The following is a 21,475-nucleotide window of genomic DNA, read 5'->3' as shown; positions in this document are numbered from 1 at the left end:
CCCCCTACACACACATACATACGCGCGCGCGCGCCCCCACCCGCTCCAGTTTGGAGCGAGAGCTGAAAATATATAGTCCGAGTCCACGTCAAGAGCAGAGGACGCTGCGTTATCACACAGCAACGGAGGCTGAGGCGACACAAGTACAAAAGCAGAGTCGAGCCGCCGAGTCCAAGTTGTTCCCTGCGCTCCAGCTCCAGAGGCTGCGCTGATGGCATCCGTACTTGGAAACAGCAGCCGCGCGTCCGGGGCTCAGAGCGGCCAGATGAAGTGCAAGGTGAAGAGGAGGAGAAGGAGGCGATGCAAGAGAAAAGGTAAAACTTTCACAACACTTTTTTTTTTTTATTCTTCCATCCTTCTGCGTGTGCGTGTGTGTGTGTGTGTGTGTATGAGAGAGTGTGTCATTCTTTTTTCCCCCCCTACTCCTGTGAGCAGAGGTCGTGCGCACCTTGGCGGAGCAGCGGAGCGCACGGCACAGGGTGCGCTGCCTTGGCTCACAGCCCCGCGGCGGCTTCAGCTCTTTTATAATAAAAACAATCAAAAGTGTAAACACAAAGAAATGTCACCCGCTTCGTGGGTTGAACAATAACAAGCTGCGACATCGTCCGTAAACGACGCATTGTCTCTCCGAAGTTGCCGCTGCTGCGTTCACTGTCCCTAAAAAAAACAAAAAACCTCATTGTCTCTGACATCCAGAACTATCGAGACGAAATTAAACTAAACATTTGCTTTTAATAGTATAAATAATAAATGTGAGCTCGTGAGAATGGTCTTTCTTTAAAACTATTTAACTATTGCATTTTGATGCAGAGACAAAGAACGCTCTTTGGCAACAAATCCTGTTTAACTTCCACAATAAAACAAACGGCATTCTTTAATTTCTTAAGTACTTTAAAATAATTACACATTTGAATTACTGCGTTAAACACGCTCAATGTTGACTGTAACACAATTGATATATATTTTATGTATAAGAAAGTGCATATCTAAGACATTCCTCACAATTCCCTGTTGTCTTATTTAAAATAATTTCCCCATCATGAGAATCATGAGACTCTTGCTGCTCTCAATTCTGCTGCACACTCCAAACAATAAAGTGTCAAGTTTGAGAAACACTTCTGGGCCTGAAACAACTGAGGAAAAAAGGGGTAGACGTAAAAGAAGAAAAAAATACATCTTCAGTTGCTTTAATAAATCAAGGAAAGGGTAAAATTCAGTGCCATTATTTTTATTAGAGTGTGTTTTTTTTTTAAATTGTAACGTGAAGTGCAAAGAGTGGAAGAGTTCACGATGAAGAGGTCGGCGTGTTCATTTTTCTGTGACACACTGGAAGTCACTCAATTATACATGCGATTAAAACGGAATAGCTGCTGATTTTCACCAGGCTGAGGCATAATAACGGTGACATTTCTTCCTATTGAGCCGCTGTGATTCTTCCTCTGTAGCCGCAATCTATAGGTGCTGACCGCAGCTCATGGTAAACAAATCATCTGTGTGGTTTAATGCCCTGTAAAGTTCAATATATCTGCCACATGACGTCCATATATTTATGTCATTTCTCACTGCAAATTCACAAAACGAGTAGGAAAATACAGGCGTTTTTGCTCACACATTTCCATCTCACCACCTCTCACTTTGACACATGGTGTTTTTCTCCAGTTTGAAAATGGTCACAATTCTACCACTGGGTTTTTTTTTTGTTTTTTTTTTTTTCAATGTTAAAATGCTGTCCAGCTTGCTGAAGAATGCTTTTCATCCTGTGCTGCCCAGAGAGGGAAAAAAAATGGGGGAAATAACGTTTGGAAAATCACAAGAAAATAAGTTATTTAGACGTGTCAGGTGCTTTTAAGCAGGAGCGATGCTCCCTGATTTAGTTTTCATGATTGTTTACTGAGATGTTTTTGCTAAGTTTCCAAAACTGAAGCATCAAACACTTATTGTGTCTGGAAAAACCAGACAAAGTAAGTGAGAGAGAGTGTGTGTGTGTGTGTGTGTGTGTGTGTGTGTGTGTGTGTGTGTGTGTGTGTGTGTGTGTGTGTGTGTGTGTGTGTGTGTGTGTGTGTGTCTGTGTGTGTTCTTTCCATTTTCCACTTTTTTTGGCACCGTCCTAATAAAAGGAGTTGAGACGAAAGCGCAGACGTGTAATATTTTATTTGTATAACCGATGACTCCCGCAATCATTTGCATTGTTTATGCTTGGGAGACACTGACACGCCACCCCGTTGCATTGTGGAATATGGATGAACGCTCGGAGCGTGTTGACGTATCCGACTGCAATTGAATGCATAACGAGCTTTCATAAACACTTTGCACTTGTCATCAAAGTACAAACAGACAACCGCCACCTCATTTCCATAACCTCTTGATTTTTAATAGCCCAAGTAATTGAGACAAGGCAGACAATACATAAAATATAGTGCTGAGGCAAATGTATTTACATAATGGAAAACGACAGAATTGGTTCCACAACATTAAGCATTGCATATGAGTATCACACAAACGCATGCACATTAGCTGACGGGGCTTCGCAGTGTGTTTCCGAACGGCTAATTTATCAGCGCCGCTGATTCATTCTGATAACGTGGGACATTAGGGGCCATATCATGGGACGGCTTGTAAATGAACTGTGTCTTTGGGAAGTGCTGATGATGGCCGCTGACTCGTCCAGAGCGGCAGGGAGGTTGGAGTGACTGTGCTCAGGGAGCTGAAACACTCGGTCAGGTCCGAGCTGCCTGCCCCGCTCTTTCCCTCTCCATCTTTCTCTTTCTTTCTTTCTTTCTTTCCCTCACTGCACACGAGAGAGTTTTTTTTTTTTTAAGCTGTCGAAATCAAAAAAATACCTGCACTTTGTGATTGAAGCATTTCTCATCATCATATTCCTTCATCCCTAAATCTTGAGATTTTTTTTTTTTTTTTACACAAATATTTTTGCAGACCTCAAGGCAAAAAAAAGTAATTGAGGAGATTACTGCTTATAGTATTTGGGGCCTAATCCCTGCAGATTATTTGTCGGACGAATTGACTTAAACCTGTGCACTCCAAAGGTCAAAAGCAGTTTCCTCACGACAACTTTGATTAATTTTTTTTTCCCCTTCTTTTGCCATTGTTCATTTTTAAGTATGCAATGCAAATGATTACAAAGATGCAGATTGCAGACCAGAGATTTATTCGCTCGCATCTTTTTGGCACCCAACGTCTTTTCCTCGAAATCCCACACTTCACCATATCCACAAGCTGCTTTTTCCCTCCTCTTTTTTTTGCTCTCTCTCTCTCTCTCTCTCTCCGCTGTTACTCAGCTGCAGTTTGCCCAACGCTGCCTCCTCGTACAGTATTGTCCAGGGTTACAATGCTGCCGTCAGGTGCGGCATTGTGCACATGGAACACACCTCGCTCTGTTCTGTATCCCTTTGCTCTCCCTTTAAGCACAGTGTTTGACCTGTGTCATCACTCCTGGAGGGATTCATGGACAACACTGTGTGTCTGCCTCTTAATTAATCACAACCGTTTGATTTATTGTGTGGTCGCTTGTGTTATGTGCCTAAAGGGGACGTAGGTGCCACAAATAAAAGCCTTCTCGAGGTGTGCCATAGTCCAGCGACACACGGGAGCGTGTGTGTGTAAGTGTGCTAACACCTAACATTATGTTACATTAAGGCAACAGTATAATAATAATTTGATTATTGATTCACACAGTTATAGCTCAGTAATACGAATGGGGAAGGAGTGTGTAACTAAAGGTAGGGTGGATTTCAACCTAGTATGATTTTTGATTATGATTCAAAAACCTTTTCACCATTAGTGAAGATGTTACACTAATGGTTGACTATTGTAATTAGGGCCGCAGCTAATGCTTATTTCCATCATCGCTTTGCCCGTAAAACTTTGAAAAATGTTGATCTGTGTTGGTCAGACCTTGAACTGATGACATTCTCAAAATGCCTTGTTTTGTCCACGAACCAAAATGAATCAGTGTTCATGATTATTATTTGTTATAGAGAGCAAAGAAACCAGAAAATATATTTACATATAAGAAATTGGAAAAATCACAAAGCTTGTTTTAATTATTGAGAAAAACACTAATGAATTAATGGATTCTTTAAAAAAATCCTTTATTTAAGTAAAAATAATAATAATATATATACCACACTGTTGCAATTGAATACTGAACATTAATAAATACAATGATAATACAATATAAGAGTAAATTCCTCCCATGTTGCTACTCTACTGTAATGTCCTACCTTGTTCTTTTTCTTAGCTGTCGATCAGCAGCAGCAGTTTTACAGTGACATAATATGCTACGTATTCCTCATTTTTTTATCCACGTTTCCTCCCCCCACCCACAACAAAAATAAGCACCACAGAGATTTATGGACCAATATTATTATTCTTTTTTATTTATTTATTTTTATAACTACGCTTATCACCCTGTACTCTTGGCGTACAGTACATTATATCAGTGAATCATCAGAATCGCCGAGGGACAAATGTGGAAAAAAAAAACACGCAGTGGAACATAATTTATGTAGCAATTACTATTTATGCTGTCTCTCTGAGGGAGGCGGCAGAGGGGTTGAGTGTGTGAGAGCGCCGATGGAGGAGGGAGGTGGCGTGTGGGTGGGGTGGGGTGGTCGGTTTATGTAGTGCAGGGCAGAATGGGGTGAGGGTCATCACCTTCTACCATTTTAGGCTCCTCTCTGGAGAGTCAAAAATGGGGCAGTCACGGCGATCGGCATAAATCCCGCTGATTCTCTTCCGCTCTCCCTCTCCCTCTGGGGGATTCTTTGACTCTCTGAGGTGCAGCCGAGCAGCTGAGGTTGAGACTGACAGAGCAAACGGCGGCTCTGCAGGAGGAAGCATCCGTCGCACCCTCGCTCCTAGTTCTAATGACAGTGATAAAGGCAGTTCGGAGGTGAGGGCCGAGGTCAAGCATGGAGAGCGGAGGAGTTTTTGTCTATTTTCAACAAATCTCAATTATGCACTGACATGTTATTTTTTTTTTCATCCATGTGTGTTTTGACACACTAGAAAATTTTACTTTAACCCTTAAACACAGAACATTTTGGCTGTTTATCTCCATAACTATGTTCAAACATACAGAGGGTATACGAATGTGCACTATATAGTGTTTTATATCCCTTTTTCCAACACAACCTCGGCCATGCAAAAATTGAAATTTGGAAATACACCACAGTTCAAAGTTTACTCGGCTCGTTTTTATGAACAAAAAGGAAAGAAAAATGGTCTATTTTGTGACTTCTGCACAATTATACCTGCGGCACAGATCTGTGCCGCCTGAGCACTGAGGGTTAATGCCTCAATTCACACGTAAATTCCACGTAATAGTCTATTTTGGTATGAAAAGCTTGTATCTCTGATGACTGTAAATCACAGTGTACTTAGAAACTACTTTAAATAGCTTTGTTTCACATGGAGGATGATCCATTATCTGACAGTATTCTGGAGAGAAAAAAAACCCCTGTAATGAAGCATAAAATTAAAAGTTGCCTTTGACGGTTGTAACAGGAAAAAAAAACACATCTGCGTTAACTTAATTTCATATTATCACCATTTGCTGTCTGTTGGTTGTTAATTTGTCAGATTTCCATGACATTGAAGATTCCTCAAAAGATTATATATATATATATTCTCATCAGCTATATTGCATTTATTAGACAGCAGGAAAAGTGAGAGGTTAATGATTTAACCGAGGTTCCCAGCTGGAATGGAATTGGCCATATTGTGGTTACATGGTGTCTGACATAGACTACACCACACCAAACTACAATGACTTTTTTTTTTGTTGTTGTTGTTAATATCTAGCAGCTGCCTTTGTTGGCTTGTGCTGATTTAAAACTCTTATATCTCACATAGAGAGCTAATCAGCATTAAACCTTGTTAGATACATCTTTCTCTGTGTGTGTGTGTGTTTGTGATTATCTTGGTTCAGTCCCTCTTTTTTTTTTTTTTTTTTTTTTTTTCACTTCTTCCATGCAGCAGTTACTTCCTCAACTCCACTCGCAGCAAAGTAGGAGCAAAAATCCTCAGGTTAACTCGAGCGTGGGCACTCGCACGTCTCACCTCACTTCCTGTCTGACTCACTGCCATCATCTGTCCAGCAAAGACCAAAAACTGAGGGGGGGGGGGGGGACTTAAAAGAAAATGCAGCTGTCAGATTCCTTTAAAGCAAGAGCAGATTTATAAAAAAATAAAATAAAAAAACACTCTGGCCTCAGTCGAAGTTAACAGGGTAGAGCTAGACATATAATATAATATCATTTGTGATATGAATAGATTAGAAAATACTGAACCTTTTATAAGGTTGCACAGATATGTATAGACGGTATTACGAGTGATGATGAGGCAATTTTCTTTATTTGATATTTATTTGATTTAATTGAATTAAAATTGAAATTTAGATAAACGCGACACACACACACACACACACAGTCTTGATAAAATGACAGAACAAGCTTATGTACACAAGCGTCATATACAGTATAATCATTTCATCTTAATTGGCATATATAGTATTAATATTATCACCTATCAGGCACAGATATACATATGCATATTTGAATATGCCTCCTCCTAGGTTGCAATCTTAGAAACAGACCAAAATTTAAGCTGTAGTGCAAATTAAATGGAGGAAAAAAATAAAATGATGATTCAGTCACTGTCAGGATTATTTTTAATCCCCACAATTCATGTCACTGTGTCCGCTTCTCTCCGCTTTGGCTGTGAGCTGGCGAAACAGTCCCTGTGCACAGTCATTCTACAGCACGTTTTTTCTGCAGTGGACAGAGACACAGACGGACTGCTGTAACGGAGTAAAGTTACTGGTTCTGGTTACTATGGGATGGCTCAATGTCACAGCACGCGCACGCTTCTGTGAGAGAAGCGCGGGCATTTATTTCACACATGCAGAGCTCCAGTTTTAGCCCTGAAACACTTCTGTCACGTTTGTTTGTGTTTGTGTGCTGATAACCACATTAAGAGCTGCGACAGAAAACACCGCTGGCATATATGAGGTTAATGAAGGTCAGTGCCGGCGCGGCGCTCCCCTCTGTGCACATGCATGGCTCTGTGAATTTACAGGCACTTCCTGATTAAGCGTAGCGGCGGAGGAGTCGTCGGTTTAGGACACGGCGTCCTCTAACCGACTGTGCGTTTAGCTGTGTGGAAAAAAAAAAAAAAGGTTATTACGACTGACTGTGGTCTCTAGAGGACCGCTGATAAAATGACCAAGGAAAAGGGAAAAGCACAACTTTAGCACATTAGCATAATTAGTAATTATCTCATAATAGTCCCTCTTGGCTTTTTGGAGCTCGGCAGTGAGGAATTGTATTTAAAGTTCAGGCACAGAAAACAAATTTGACGCCAAAACATTTCAAAAACACTCACGTGCTAGAGCGCCTCGGTCAGATTGCGCAGCAGGAAAATGAATCACAAGTATGAAACGGCACAGACACAGATTAATAAAGGGAAAAAAATTCACAGATGACACTTTTAGGTAATTAGTTTGTTGTTCGATGTCTCCCACATTTGGACAGATAAGTGTATTACTCACGTTAACAAATATCTTGTTGCCATGGCGACAAAAAAAATACAATTTAATTGAGTTAGTCATGTGTTGCGCTCCGTTCAATATGTTCACAACAGCTTTTCGAGCCACTACTATTTTTGGGGACACGTGTGAGAACTACGACATAGTTTAACTGTGCTAATGTGTGTGTGTCTCTGTAATGTAAATTATTACTGTGGAGCGTATCACATGATATGTTTGTGTTTTCATTGTGTGTGTATTAGAATAGATTCGTCTGTGTGTGTGTGTGTTTTTTTCTTGTATTACTCATTTTGTGGGGACCTAAATCGCATCATGGGGACTTCATTATGGGAACAAGAACCAAGTTCCCATACTGTGAATTATTACATCTTAAGCTACATCGTAGCTATGGTTAATATGATGGTGCTTTTACATGTTTCAGTTCCAGATTAACGCATGTGTTTTGGATTTTGAAGTCTTTTTAACCCTTTAAAAGCGTTCACTTTAGCTTATTTTAACAAAAAAGGCGTTGTGCTTTTTCCCCTTTTCCCAGAATAACTTTCAATATCTGGCAGTTATTTGCAATTAACTGCATGTTAAAATACTGTTTTAACAATTCAAAATGATGTTTTATTGTGAAAAACACTGTAGCTGTACACGAACACAAGATTCTGCGTGTTCAATTTTGAATTTGAACAGTAAAACACATATGTCAATTGACATTTGGTTGAGCCTTTGTCTGAATGAGCTCAAACAGGCCAAAAAATGAAAACTATGTACAGACATTTTTCCAACTCTCTCTCTCGTGTGACTAATATGTTGATTTGCCGGCTTCCTACGACAGAGCGAGTGAAATTACTATAATAACATGTTGTCTTTGATGTGCGACTTGTCAGCTTTCAGAAACTGTTGTTTCCGAATTTTCCGACGGCACAAACCGACGCGTATTTGCGGGTTAACGCAAAGTGGGCTTGCGGAAAAACGCATCATCTGCGATGTGCTCAGTGTTAAAGGGTTAACTCATCTACAGTTCGGCATTGTTCGGTTTTATTCTTGTGTCGGACACTCTGACCAATCTGTGGCCGGCAGTCCACGTCGAATATAGTATCGGATTGAAACCTGACTCTCTCTGTGTGGGTACATGTATTTTTAATCTCATTTTCACCTTTTGGGGACATTTTGTATGGTACCCACAACTTAAAAGGGCTTTTTCAGGGTTCAAACTTGGTTTTAGGGTTAGGATTATTATTAGGTTTAGGTTAGGGTTAGTTTAAGGATTAGAATAAGGTACTTGTTACTTGTTGTGATGGTTGATGTGTGTGTGTGTGTGTGCACAGTTACATGCTGGTGTGCTGCAGTCAGTGGCGAGCTGTCACTCCTCATAAACAGAGACGTAGCGCATCGAGTCAGCGGCATCATTGTTTCCTGTCAGTGTTTGTGCGTGTGCAGTCCACAGGGGAAGCACAACTTGAAAGAGTTCATGGTAGCAGGAAAATAAAATAGAGAGAGAGAGATAGGAAGAGGGAAGCTGCTTCGCTGTCACTGTCAGATTTTGGCATTGAGGCTGCGGGTGCTATGTCGAGTCAAAGTGCAGCCCTTTCAGTGATCTTGGAGTCACAGCTCTAATAATGTGTGACTTTTTATTAAAGGGTGTCGAGCGTTCAGTAAACACATCCCGACGGATTAAATTTGGAACCATGCAGGATTTTTACCCTAATTTAACAGCTTCAGAGTCATTGTGATGGTTAAATGGCTTGTTGCGGGGAGATTAGGAGCTGTCTCCACTCCCCCTACTGTCTGTTTTGTGGAAAGCCAGCCTTGCAAGATCAGGGCTGCCGACCCGGAGTCCTCGGAATCAGGAGGTCTTGTAAAGTCTCACGAGAAACACAAATTGCTTCACTACACACTCTCACCTTAGCCAGGTACTGGCTATATACGATCAAGGCGGTATTATTTTGCCACACACCAGTTAACATCGTTCTGGCTTAAATGATTGCCGACCATGGACGTGGCTCCACGGTGGTCTTATAAAAATATGCATTCCAAAACTGTAGGGGGCACTCCATAGAGTTAAAGGCGAAAAAATGAGACCAGACTTGCAAATTTCAGATTTAAAAGGAAATCTTTAATTAATCTTTAATGTTTTGAAAGTGTATATTTAATGTTCGTCTCTCTCTGTGTTTCCCAGCATAGCAGTCTGTAGATCTTTGTGCGCGCACACAGGAAGTGATTTATTGCATGTCGAGACAGACGGCGGAAACGGCAACATTGTGCGCTAGATAAGTATGACTGAAAACACAACGAGGCAAACGGATAAACACTTCGTGTTCCCCCCGTCCACCTCTTCCCTCCCTGCCAGGCTACACAAAATCTCCCTCACTTATGTCTGATAGTTATAGATGAAGGACGCTGCATGCAAATACTGCTACGTCGTTTTTATATATTATACCATCAACAACAACACAAATCGGGAAGTTTACACACTGCAGCTTTTAACAATCTTCGTCCTTTTATGTCACAGGGGGCATTATATCACACAGCAGATGTTTTCCTCCCCATACTGTGTGATTTGTTGTATTTGTATGGCCCCAAAGATATAAAACTATCACTTCCTTCTTTGTAAACCATTGGGAAACCACTTATATTCATCTCTCGAGGCAGCTGATGAAAGGAGGAGGAGGGGGGGGGGCGCTGATTTACAGTTGGTCTTTACTTCAGATAAGACGCCGTGGCCTCGATTCACGACACCAGGCTCAAACATGTCTGCGATATACTGTACATTAACGATGGCACAGCCTGATACCCCGCTGTGCAGTGATAGGTCAAAACACTGCAACAGCCCTGGACAGCGGCACTTGGCTTCCTCATGTGAAGCTCAGTCCACTCGCCGTGTGTGTGTGCTACTAAATCTATTTTAGCTCATTACCATGTAATAACATAGAGATGGGCGATGTGGCTCAATAGGTCATCACAGAAACTGTTCAAATCAGTCCATATTGATAAATATTGCAATCAGTGTCGGATAATTAAAGATAGATTTTTGCTCCCGAGTGAAATTGGAAGAAAGAGTAAAATGCATAAACATTGAATTATTATAAATTGATGTCATATTGCTATTAATGTCAATTATATTGGGACAATTGTTATGATTGGCCATAAGAGCAATGCCACGTGATTTGGTCAGAGGAAGAAAAGGTAAATCTGAAATGATTCATACTTAATACTAATACTTTAGAAATGTATAGCAATTAATGCCACAATTCTTCAAAAAGAAAAAGGACATACGTTTTTTTTATTTTTTTATAATGTACAGTATGTGTTTGATCTTCCTGATTCAGTACCAATCTAGAACTGAACCCATACGTTTATTTAGTTGCGAAAATATCCCCAGGTTTTGTTGCTTTTCTCTATTTTATGTCTTAGTGACGTGAATGTCTTTTTCTTAGATGTTGATGAAACAAGGAGTTTATATATAGTTTAATATTTTGGTGACAGTATGCCGACTTTGATTTTTAATCATAGAAAACAACCAATAAAAGACATAACCGTCCTTGATTTCAGCGAAGGCTGTTTCTTATTCTCATACTTATAACTGAATAGTTTTAGCACACTGTCATGACAAGCTTTCATGTCTAATGTGAAGTCATGCCAATAGAGTGGAAGTGCCCGACACATCATGGTGGCAAAACATTTCTCCAGTTTATGATCCTAATTAGCTCTAACTGTGCCATCGTCCCTGAGTCATCATGCCTGGAGAGAGGCCAGATCGTTTGACGGTCTGCAGTTTCACTCTTCCTCCAGCCCCCTCTCCCCTCTCACATCTTCCTCCTCTGTCACGTCTTTTGTTTAGTTTTCTGTCTCTTTTCATTTCCCCCCCCCCCTTCTCTGTCCTCTTGCCTCCACTTCTCAGCCGCTCACGAGTTGTGTTGTTATTGTTGTTGTCAGCCTCCGGTTTGCTTGTGCGTATTCACAGCATGGTAGCAGCTACTGTGAACACGGACATATTTCCGCAGCAGAAAATAGCCGAAGAAGGTGTTAGACTTTGTGCATGAGAATTTTTTTTTTTTTTTTTTTTGCAAGTAAGCTATGATTTCCTTTTTTTTAATTAAAATCACATACGCAGGAATGCTCCCACTTTATCTGATCAGCTGACTAACTGCTTCATTCTCAGTGACTTAAACCCCTGCACTGATGTCATGGCTCAGCCACACGACAGCACGACTGGCCCGTCTTCTGTGCTGACACAGCAAAGTTACCACTGATACCCCGCCTCATATGGAATAATGAAATTGGATGAAGCGGCTTAACCCATCCATTCTCTCGCCATCAGACTGGGTGCCTATTTGAGATAACGCTAATGAAGAGGACTTTAGTCAAGAATAGATGTGGGGGGGGGGGGGTTTACCTAACGGCATCCATTATAAGAAGGAACATTTTACGAAGACGGCCTTTCCAAGAGTGAGGGCTCTCTCCAGAGGTCGGAGACGGTCTTGCACCTTAACCTCCGCAGGAGTTCAGTTCACCACGTTGAGACACTTCCGCACGTCTCTTTTCCATACTGTTCTTAACCTTGATGTGAGTCCCTACAACTTTGTGTGAGGTGGACACTCAATCATCATAATCACTGCTGTCCATCCTTGATGGATTTGTTTTAGGTCATTAATATGAGTCTGAGCAGCTGGAGGAGACCGTACCATTGTTCTGTCACCACTGCATGTTTGACATTTTTGTATATCCCCACCCCACCCCCCACCCCCATAGTAATGTTGGGCTCCATCTGTCAAGGTTTCTGCTCTTGTACAGCACATACTGTATGCAGCTTACAATCATAACAGTGGCAGATTTACAACTTTAATCACTTGCTTATTTGCATCAGAACCTGAACCAGAACGAAATATCTGCAGATTTCTTGTCTTACAATTACTTACAAAAATAATCGATTTCACATTATTCACGCAGGGTGATGCAAATCAGATGAGCGTTTGCATCATTTGTACCTTATGTATGTGGAAACCATGTATTAGGCAAAGTCACAAAAGCACTGAGATTGTAAGAGAACGGTAGATAGAAACACCCAACCTGGGAGAGAATGAGCAAATATTCACAGGTTGGGTGAGGAATGTCATTTAACATGATCCTACAGCCAAACTCACAGGATGTGACAGTCGACTTCACATTTGGTGTGAAGGCACCATGATGCTAACGAGTAACAAATAACGACACAATTATTTCTCGCTGCAGCGTTATGGACACCTAAGGCCAAGTCATGTGAGTGCTGCTTCACATTTCCGCTTACATGACCCCAGATCTATTCCAGTGGCAGTTGATGGTCTTTGAAACAGGCGAAGCTCATTTCAGTCCCAGTTACTGTCCTCCATTGTTTTTGTAACACTACTATGGAAACACTATTATAGTATACACTTGCAAAATCTGCATGGGACTGAGACAGAAAAGGTGTTGTGTATATTTTTCAATATGCCCACCCTCTGCTCCATTGACTCCCAGAGACGCTGAGCTTCCCTGAGAGTGACCATTTTTCCTCATTTATCCAATCGCTGTCTGAAAAATCTGTGCCGTTAGTCATTTAGTCTTGACATGTAAATAAAACGGTACATATTTTATCATTTATTTAATGACATTTTAGAGGAAGTGGAGCTTCCCTTGCTGAGCAATTGCCTCTGATAACGCACAAATTGTGTTGCAGCCCAGATTTTGGAACTGTGCACAAAGAGCCCCTCGCATAACTTTAAGCCAAGTGTCCATACTGTCTTTTTCTTCATCCCTTTTGACCAACATTATTGTTCACCACTACTGGACTAGGACGCTGGTGCATACAGTCCACATAAACTCAAACTAGGGCTGGACGTGTTTGTCTATGTATGGTCGGTAGATGGAATTTACATTACACAGACCTATGTAGACACACAGAATGTCCTGGGCCTTAAGATTCAATGCTTGACAGGTCCACTGTGTGTGCTTGTGGTTGCTCCGATTGGCCAATTGCTGGGCATTAACAGTGCTTTAGCAAAAGGTCAGTTGTGCTTGCCTCCACTCTATGTATCTCAAAGGATTCAGACATTAAATTGTGAGCAAGAAACAAAGCATTATCTGTGCCACGAGGTCAGTTTTGGAGCACTGGGATTTTCCCATCCCACTCTGTATCACTCTGTACGCATTGCATGCATGATGGTGGTAGATTCATTGGAATAAATGCACATTAGGTTCATGTGGCTGATGAAATTGCTTAATGGTGGATTAGTACATTGATAATAACACACATGCAAGCTTCCTGCCTGCTTCATTATTCTGTTCACATGCAAGCATTAAATAACAGTTTTTCCCCTCTTCACCCGACTGTAAATCCTCTCTCATCCATCGATTCAAGCATCTTTAGGGGCTCCTTCTATGAGAGACTGTCGGGGCTTATCTTGCAAATCCTTTAAAAGGTATTTAGAAAAACTCTTTGCATGCATTAACTTTGTCTGATGTCCTGCGTTTCATCGCAAGGGCGACCAGCACTGGCCAAGCTGGAGTTGTCCCCAGAGTCTGATCCTTATGATATATGAAGTCCATTTTTTCTGAGTTTTAACAGTCACACAGCATGGTATTTATTTTTCCTCCTTGCTGCACCAATTTTGATTTGTACAGCTTGAAGCAGTGAAGCGTAATAGATGTGTTTGCATTTGCCGAAAAAACTGAGAGTTCCAATCACTCATCCGTTGCCTTTGATAGCTCAGGGTGTATTTGGCTTCACCCAGATAAGGCCTGAGTATACATTGAATCAGATTCAGTTGAATTGTTTGTACACATATGGTGCTTTGGCACTGGTGTGCTTGGATGAGCTTTGGCATGATGGAAAATTTCATGCCCAACCCCCTCCACTATACCTTTACCTCCACCGCCCTGACAATCCCACAGTGGAGCTCCGGGGCTGGAGCTGTCGGTGAAGGGTGTGTGAGACCCGGGGCTATGAATGTTGCTTTGCGTAAAGGACACACGGGGAGAACGAGGCCCCAGATATGCAGGCACAGATGAACCCACAAACTGAGTTTTTTTTGCCAAGAATCTACCCAGTGATGAGTTCACAAAGCATTATAATTTATTTTGAGAAATCTTATGGAACTGTGTGTATGCAGGATCAGACACTTTAACAACAGAGAAAGATTCATCCGGATCTGATCCACATTACAGATTTGGTGGAATTTAAATTTAACATAGTTAAAGAATGCTCTTTTACTCAAACTAATATTAAATGTATGTTCTCTTCGATGCTATTTGGACACCACCCCCAGCACGCACACATAGAAATTAAACATTTTATTACTACTATGATCTTTATTAGTCACGTGGGGTTGGTCACTCAATGCACTGCTAGTCTGTGATGCCTCTTTCGCAGCCTCACGTTGATGTAGCTTATAGCTAAGTTAATGGCTAAGTATGCTCTTATAGCTTAGCTAGTGTTAGTTTGCCAGCTATAATAATAATTCACACTAATCAAGGCTGTGTGAAGAAAACTAAAAAAAGAGAAACATTCCCTTATTTAGCTGATTTAGGAGACACAGTCATGTGTGATGTGATCAAATAACAACAGGGAGTGAAAAAAAAACGAGGCAGGAACCATGTTTATTTTTAATTTGGTAGAAAGTTAAGATATGATGATGCTTAATTTTTTACAAAACCTTGCATAATGCCCAACAGCTTGTGGTTGCTTTGAAATCATCTGATTCCATTTCTAGTGAAATGAGAACAAGTAAATGCAAGATAGACACAGCGACTATTGGAGACATTTTTAAAATTCAATACTCCTATACTTGCAAATGCAGATGATGACAGTGCGGAGATAAAGTACAGTAGAAAGCTGACTATAGTAGGTTGTGTTCGAACAGCTGCACAGCTTATACTGTATGACAGTCAGTGAGTTAAACGTATCATTAAGTTCAAATTACGGTTAGTGCCTCTTCCAAAATACAAACCATTACCTAAATGCTCGGAAACAATAACCGAAATCAAACTAATCCTCTGGTGCACTGATCACAGCACACCAGGGTTCTGCCACTAAAACAACAGTGCGGCTCCGAGCTGAACTCAAACCTGTGATGCAGTAAACTTGACTGTGACCCGTCGCTTTGCGGAGAAGGAGGGGGAGCGAGTGCCAGCGGGGTTTAATGATAATAGTCCTGACGATAGCAGTGATAATCCTCCTGCTATTCCTGCTGACTGCAGAGAGCCTGCTCTTTGTTCTCCACTCCCCCTATTAGTGTGATGGAGGTTCATTGTCATTTGAATGGACCATCAGTTGGATAAGGAGAGACATTCTCGCCTGCACTCGTGCAGACTGGTGGAGAATCGAGCATCGGGAGAATATGTGTGCATGAAAGAATGCCGGCCGGATGAACACACACACACACACACACACAAGTACAGTCTGTGCTTGAAGACAAGGGACACAACAATGGAGAAGTCATCACAGGTCAGTTTGGTGGCCTTTGAGCTGCTAGGTGCTATTATATCCTCAACTCCTGTTTAAAGCGAGATTCTTCCAGCTGTCAGATGAGACTGAGGCTTCAATAACTAAATTGGCTGCCAAAGAAATAACAGGGTCAGGAGGTCATGGAGGCCTCATAAGATGCCGTTTGTTGCATGAAGAGCATTTAGGTGTCGAATACACTTGCCAGTTAATATTGGGACACAGTGATAAAGTGGATTCAAGTGTGGCCTTCTACTGCTGTAGCTGTATCTGCTTCAAGGTTTGACCTCGACTGATATCTGCATGAGACCATTCCTGCTCCACAGGTCTGACACTGTGGTGTAGAAAGTAGAAAAGTTTGTGAAAAGCATCTGTGCTTCGTGTGTCTTCAATAGTGCTGTCAGGTTTTTATTGGATATTAATTCAAAAGTTTGAAAAAAAAAAGTTAAAGCTCACATAGAGTGGTCCTGTTGCACATATATGTTAGTTATGGAGGTCTACTTACATACATTAACTTGTTATTATTGTCAAAAACCTCCTAGTTGCTAAACGAGCCGAAACCTCGCCCAGAGAAGACAGAGTGTTGTGATTGGCCAGCCAGCGTAGAGCCTTCCCAACTGTCTTGTGATTGGCCAGTACCCGGAAGTGACATAATCAGCACACCCGCTCTCAGAAGCGCAGCTCCCCCCTCTGGAACGGTGGAAAAACTGCTACTCATTATCAAAACATTGTTTTAACAATGTTTAAAAATAGCTACGTTGTTGGTGGTGGAGGGGGGATTATCCTGACCTGTGTCATGTCTAATGGATTTGTTTTCTACGACACAACTGCCGTGAGAGGGCAATCGCATTATATGAGACACAGAGTGGAGGGATTGTGGGTTCTCCTCTGTAGAATGTTTGGTGAGATGTATGGCTATTTATCTAAGGTCATTTGTTTCTTTAAGAAAATTGATAAAGAAATTCCATTTGTTACACTGACCTCGCCCCTGACGGAAATTCCACACAATACAGGTTTCAGACACTTCCACATTGGCTAATTTCTGGACCATTCTTGTATCATCTATGGATACATCCTGTTGCTTCTTAGGTTATATTTGCAAACATCTATGAATACTGAACAGTACAGTATGTATACTGTATGCTTCAGTCGCTGCAGTAAAACTTACCAGCCTCACTGAGACAGTTCACTGCTCTGAATTGACCCTGAGTTTGCACTTGTTCCCTGTGGCACATTTCGAGTTTGTACAGCCCTAGCGTGGTGCTGAATGGGCAAACAGCATAAACAAGGCTCAGTCCAGGTTCTCTGTGTGGGCAGTTTGTCATGGCTGTGACTTCAGGGCTATCTAAATAGCAGCAAGTGGATGCGTTCATCATCACATTCATCCTTAGCAGGGTGAGAGATGGATTCCCTCCTAGTCCAGCAGGTCATGAATTATCACCCACCAGAGGCTGCTGGTTCATACAGAGGTCAAAGGACTATTTGTCTTCAGGCAAGTATACCTTTCAGTGCCTGGACACATACCGAGAAAGAGAGAGACACCATCCTACTCATAGTCACAGTCACATACTTGGGGACCCCACATCCTTTCTAAATGTATTTTTTTATTTTTTTTGTTCATTTTGTTTAGTTTTTTTTAAAGAGTCTGTATGTGTCTGCTGGTGTGTGTGTGGTTGGTTGTTCTGCCCCGAGCCACAACCACCACCGGGGCGGCTGCCATACAAAACCGAGGGAACAGTTCAAAACAGAACTCGACAGTTGAGCTATGATGCTAACTTAGTTAGCCAAGTTTAACTTAACTGTCTAGAAGAAGATTCTGCATCCGTTTTGAAATTCCTCTCAGCTTTCAACTCTATTCACTGTTCAAAAGCATGTCATGTATAGACCCTTAATCTTGGCGGTTTTTAAATTCCAACCTTGGTCTTTTAGGTTTTGTTTCGCTGCCTGATATAAATATAAAAGGGTAATTCCAGGGAAATTGAAAAACAATAACAAATAAAATCACATCTTTTTTTTTATTTTATTTTATCACCATTTTCTGCCATTTGAATATATATTCACCCATATTGGACACACTGGACCTTTAAGCCAAATGGAGGGTGACCTGTCCTGGCCTCAAGAAGTGCCCCTAACAACCCTCAAATTAATCAAAATTACTTTATCAAATTACTTTATCTGCACCTGCCACAAAATAACAAGTGTGTCACTTGTTGCCGGAGCGATGGCACGCTTGCAATCGTGAGAGGGGTGTAGGAGTGTACACCAGAAGTGTAGAAATGCAGATGGTTACCAGCATAAATAAATTCTTTTTTTTCTCTTGCCTAATAAAATATTACATTTTAAAATAAATAACACCTTTAAAATATGTAGTAGGAGCTTAAAATGTCAAGGAAATCATATCTAACATGTGGACATTAGCTGTGCAAAGTCAGATGTTAGTGAAGTGAAGCAGAGCAAAGTTACAGAGGTTTTAGTGAAGATATGCCAAGGTGTTCTCTAGTTTGGCACCATCTGTGCCATTTGAGATTTCTTCGGTACCAAATTGTGAAAAAAATAAAAATGATGAGATTTTAGCCCAGTTTCTGACCTTCCTGTGGGTATGTAGCATGTCTGTGTTTATTAAAGTTAGACATGGCTTTATGACGTGTTTGTTGCTGCATGCGACGAGGCCCCCGGAAGCAAGGGCATCGGGGAAGAAGAGGTTAAATGATTTACGCCACGCTTATTCACTGATTACCTTTACTTATTTACACACAGCAGTATCATCGTGAACATCGCTTTTTACACTGTCTCTCACTGGGGAAACATCAGAGCAGAGAACATTTTACGTGAAACGCCATCTCAAAGTGATTTTTTAAATAATGCAGTAATGAACACAGTGAAAAATGAGCCAAATGCATTCACACAAACACATTAGCCTCTAGCATCACCCACAGACCTGCTGGCTGTGAGCTGGAGCGCTGTTATGTAATGAGCGAGAGGGCATATGGATTGGCTCTTTGTTCAAACTGGAGAGCACATTATCATTAGTCTGGTCACAGCAAAAGAGCGAGTCAACCCTGAATGGTGGACGGATCCACTGTGTTTCATTTGCACTCATTAGGCTTCTGTAATGAAGACTGCTCTGCTCCCAGTGAGGATTTACCTTTTTTACAAGAGACACTTTACTCAGCCGCTAACATCACCTGCACAGATGAGATAAAACAACGTGAAACTCTAATGGTCCCTGAGGGGATGTTTGTTCCAGATGCTGCAAGTAGTAATGGATACACTTAAGAAAAATAAGACAATCATAATATTAATATTGCAGACTGATTATTACTGAAGTAGCTTTAAATTCCAGACCAATGATCCATGTCTTAAACATGAATTTAATTACAAAACAGTAAATAATGGATTATAGTTGTAACTTAGATAATATTCCTTTTGCTCTATGTTCTTTGCTTTGTGTCTATTTGTTCTTTTTCAGATTTGATTAAAAATAATTAACATTTTATGCATTCTAAAAATAGTATGGATTACATGATAAAGATATTGTGATTTTATCACACTTTCTTGTAGTTGAAGGTTGATATAAGAGCTTATTAAAGTTGATTACTATTATTATGATATAACAATGAAAGTATATAATCAAATTCACAGCTGGGCCAGATGTCTTGTAAATCAATTGAGACTGGAGAAAATGTGGACTAAGCCTGTTTATATAACTTCATGAAAGCTTATCGATATTTTTAGAGGTTTGTACTTCTCACAGGACAGTTCAGATACATGACATACAAAATTAAAGAAGATCTTGACCCCTTGATAGTGTTTGTTATAGCTAACTTATCAATTGTTAAACAATATTTTAAATTCATCCTAATATTAATGTGTGGATCAGGGTTTATCTGTGTTATGTGGCTCAGTCATTGAAAGAACAAACATCTCTACAGGTCCATGTCACAGTTTTAATGGACAGCAAAACAAACTAACAATATCTCATTGGATAAAAAAAGTGACTGGATTTATAGTTTAAGATCAACGATGGCTTGTAATTTGCCCTATACTGATGTTCATTTGTTGGGATGGTGTTGTCCTGCATTATAATTCAATGTGTATTTAAGATTTTAGATCAGTCCAATACAAGCAGGTCCATGTGGGTTCCATAAGAGTTATATTTAGGTTTACAATATAGGCCCCAAGCGGGTCTTTGTCTGTGGTTTCCATGATGGCTCCACACGTGTTTGCCCATGTCACTGAAACCATATGGAAGCTGCATAATTTGCCCACTTGAAGGCCATGCCCACTTCGTAACCCACTTAGTACCCAGGTAGCCTGAGCTTGAAGTGGTAAAACACAGGTCAGACCACCATGGAAGCCACACACCTCTTATGGGGCCCACATGGACATGTTGGCTGGGATATCTTATATTTAAGTATAACCACAATCAAATATCCACTTCCTGACTATTATTGTGTTGGTTAAAGTATATTTTATATTAACTGAAGGTAACAAGGTAAACATGAATTTTCAGGACTCCTGCAGAAGAAATTACTGTTTGATTTTTTAACTACCATGGGTGAAAATAGTTCCAGAAAACACACTGTGATAATCAGATTTCTGTTGTCACTTTCTCTCTCTGTTCCTCATCAACCAGTTTTTAGCTTCCAGCATGAAGTCCTTCACACACCTGCTCATCATCGTCTGCCTCTCTTGCCAAGGTGGTAATCTAATCCTTATTAGCTGCACACTTGGCCAAACTGCAGCGAAGCCTATTATTGTGCATTATGCAGGTGCTGAGACGTATCGCTCCTTGACCACAATGCAGATTTGCGTCGAGTGGACATCGGGCAATCCATTTTTCAATTTGGTCTCTTGCCTGAGATAAATTAACAGATGTCGATTGATTTTCCTTCCTGTGCAACTGTGAGCCTTGTTTACATCTGACAGCCAGGGCGTTATACCTGAGTGGCTGTTTGAGCTGCAGACGCATTATAATTAGACTGGCAAATAACAAGGCGACTTCAGTTACTTTGATGCCTCTTACTTTTTTTTTTTACCCATTTGTTCTGATAATCACCTGTTTGGCAAACAACGAGGTGTTGCAGTGAGGTAAACGTCAGAGCGAGAAAACCTGTGTTATAATCACACTTGCACAAGTGACATCACTCTTCTTCTTTTTTGTTTCCTGCCTTAATCACACTAACAGAAATACAGCAAAGACAGTGTTGTCACTTCTCATCCCCTGGAGCCTCAGACTCAACATGACACGATCGCAGGAACCCCCCCCCCCAGCGCTTTCACAGCCATCTCTATTCACCAGCTGGTTATTATTGCTAAAAATAGCCATATAAAACTGGTGTAGCCTGGCACCATCACACCCTAATGACGGGAGTCAAGTGGCGCGCGGCAGATATGCCCTCACATGAGCAATGTCACAAGCCATTTAATTGAGCTTAAGAAAGTGAGAGCTAGTTTTGTTT

The 21,475-nt window shown here is 41.0% G+C and overlaps 1 protein-coding gene across 1 annotated transcript in view; it reads left to right on the top strand.

The window, feature by feature from the left end:
- Window positions 1–211: 211 nt before the first annotated feature.
- The window catches only part of adarb2 (adenosine deaminase RNA specific B2 (inactive)), a gene marked incomplete at both ends in the record, with an annotated part of 213,178 nt that continues 191,914 nt past the window's right edge, over window positions 212–21,475 (top strand). The window contains one exon of the mRNA XM_083901602.1: window positions 212–314. Coding sequence (XP_083757728.1) covers window positions 212–314 — 103 coding nt within the window. The remainder of the gene's footprint in view (window positions 315–21,475) is intronic.

The sequence above is a fragment of the Microchirus variegatus genome (assembly GCF_963457635.1).
Source record: "Microchirus variegatus genome assembly, chromosome: 15".
NCBI lineage: Eukaryota > Metazoa > Chordata > Actinopteri > Pleuronectiformes > Soleidae > Microchirus > Microchirus variegatus.
Note: the sequence above shows the minus strand (reverse complement) of the source record. Positions and strands in the feature narration are given on the sequence as shown.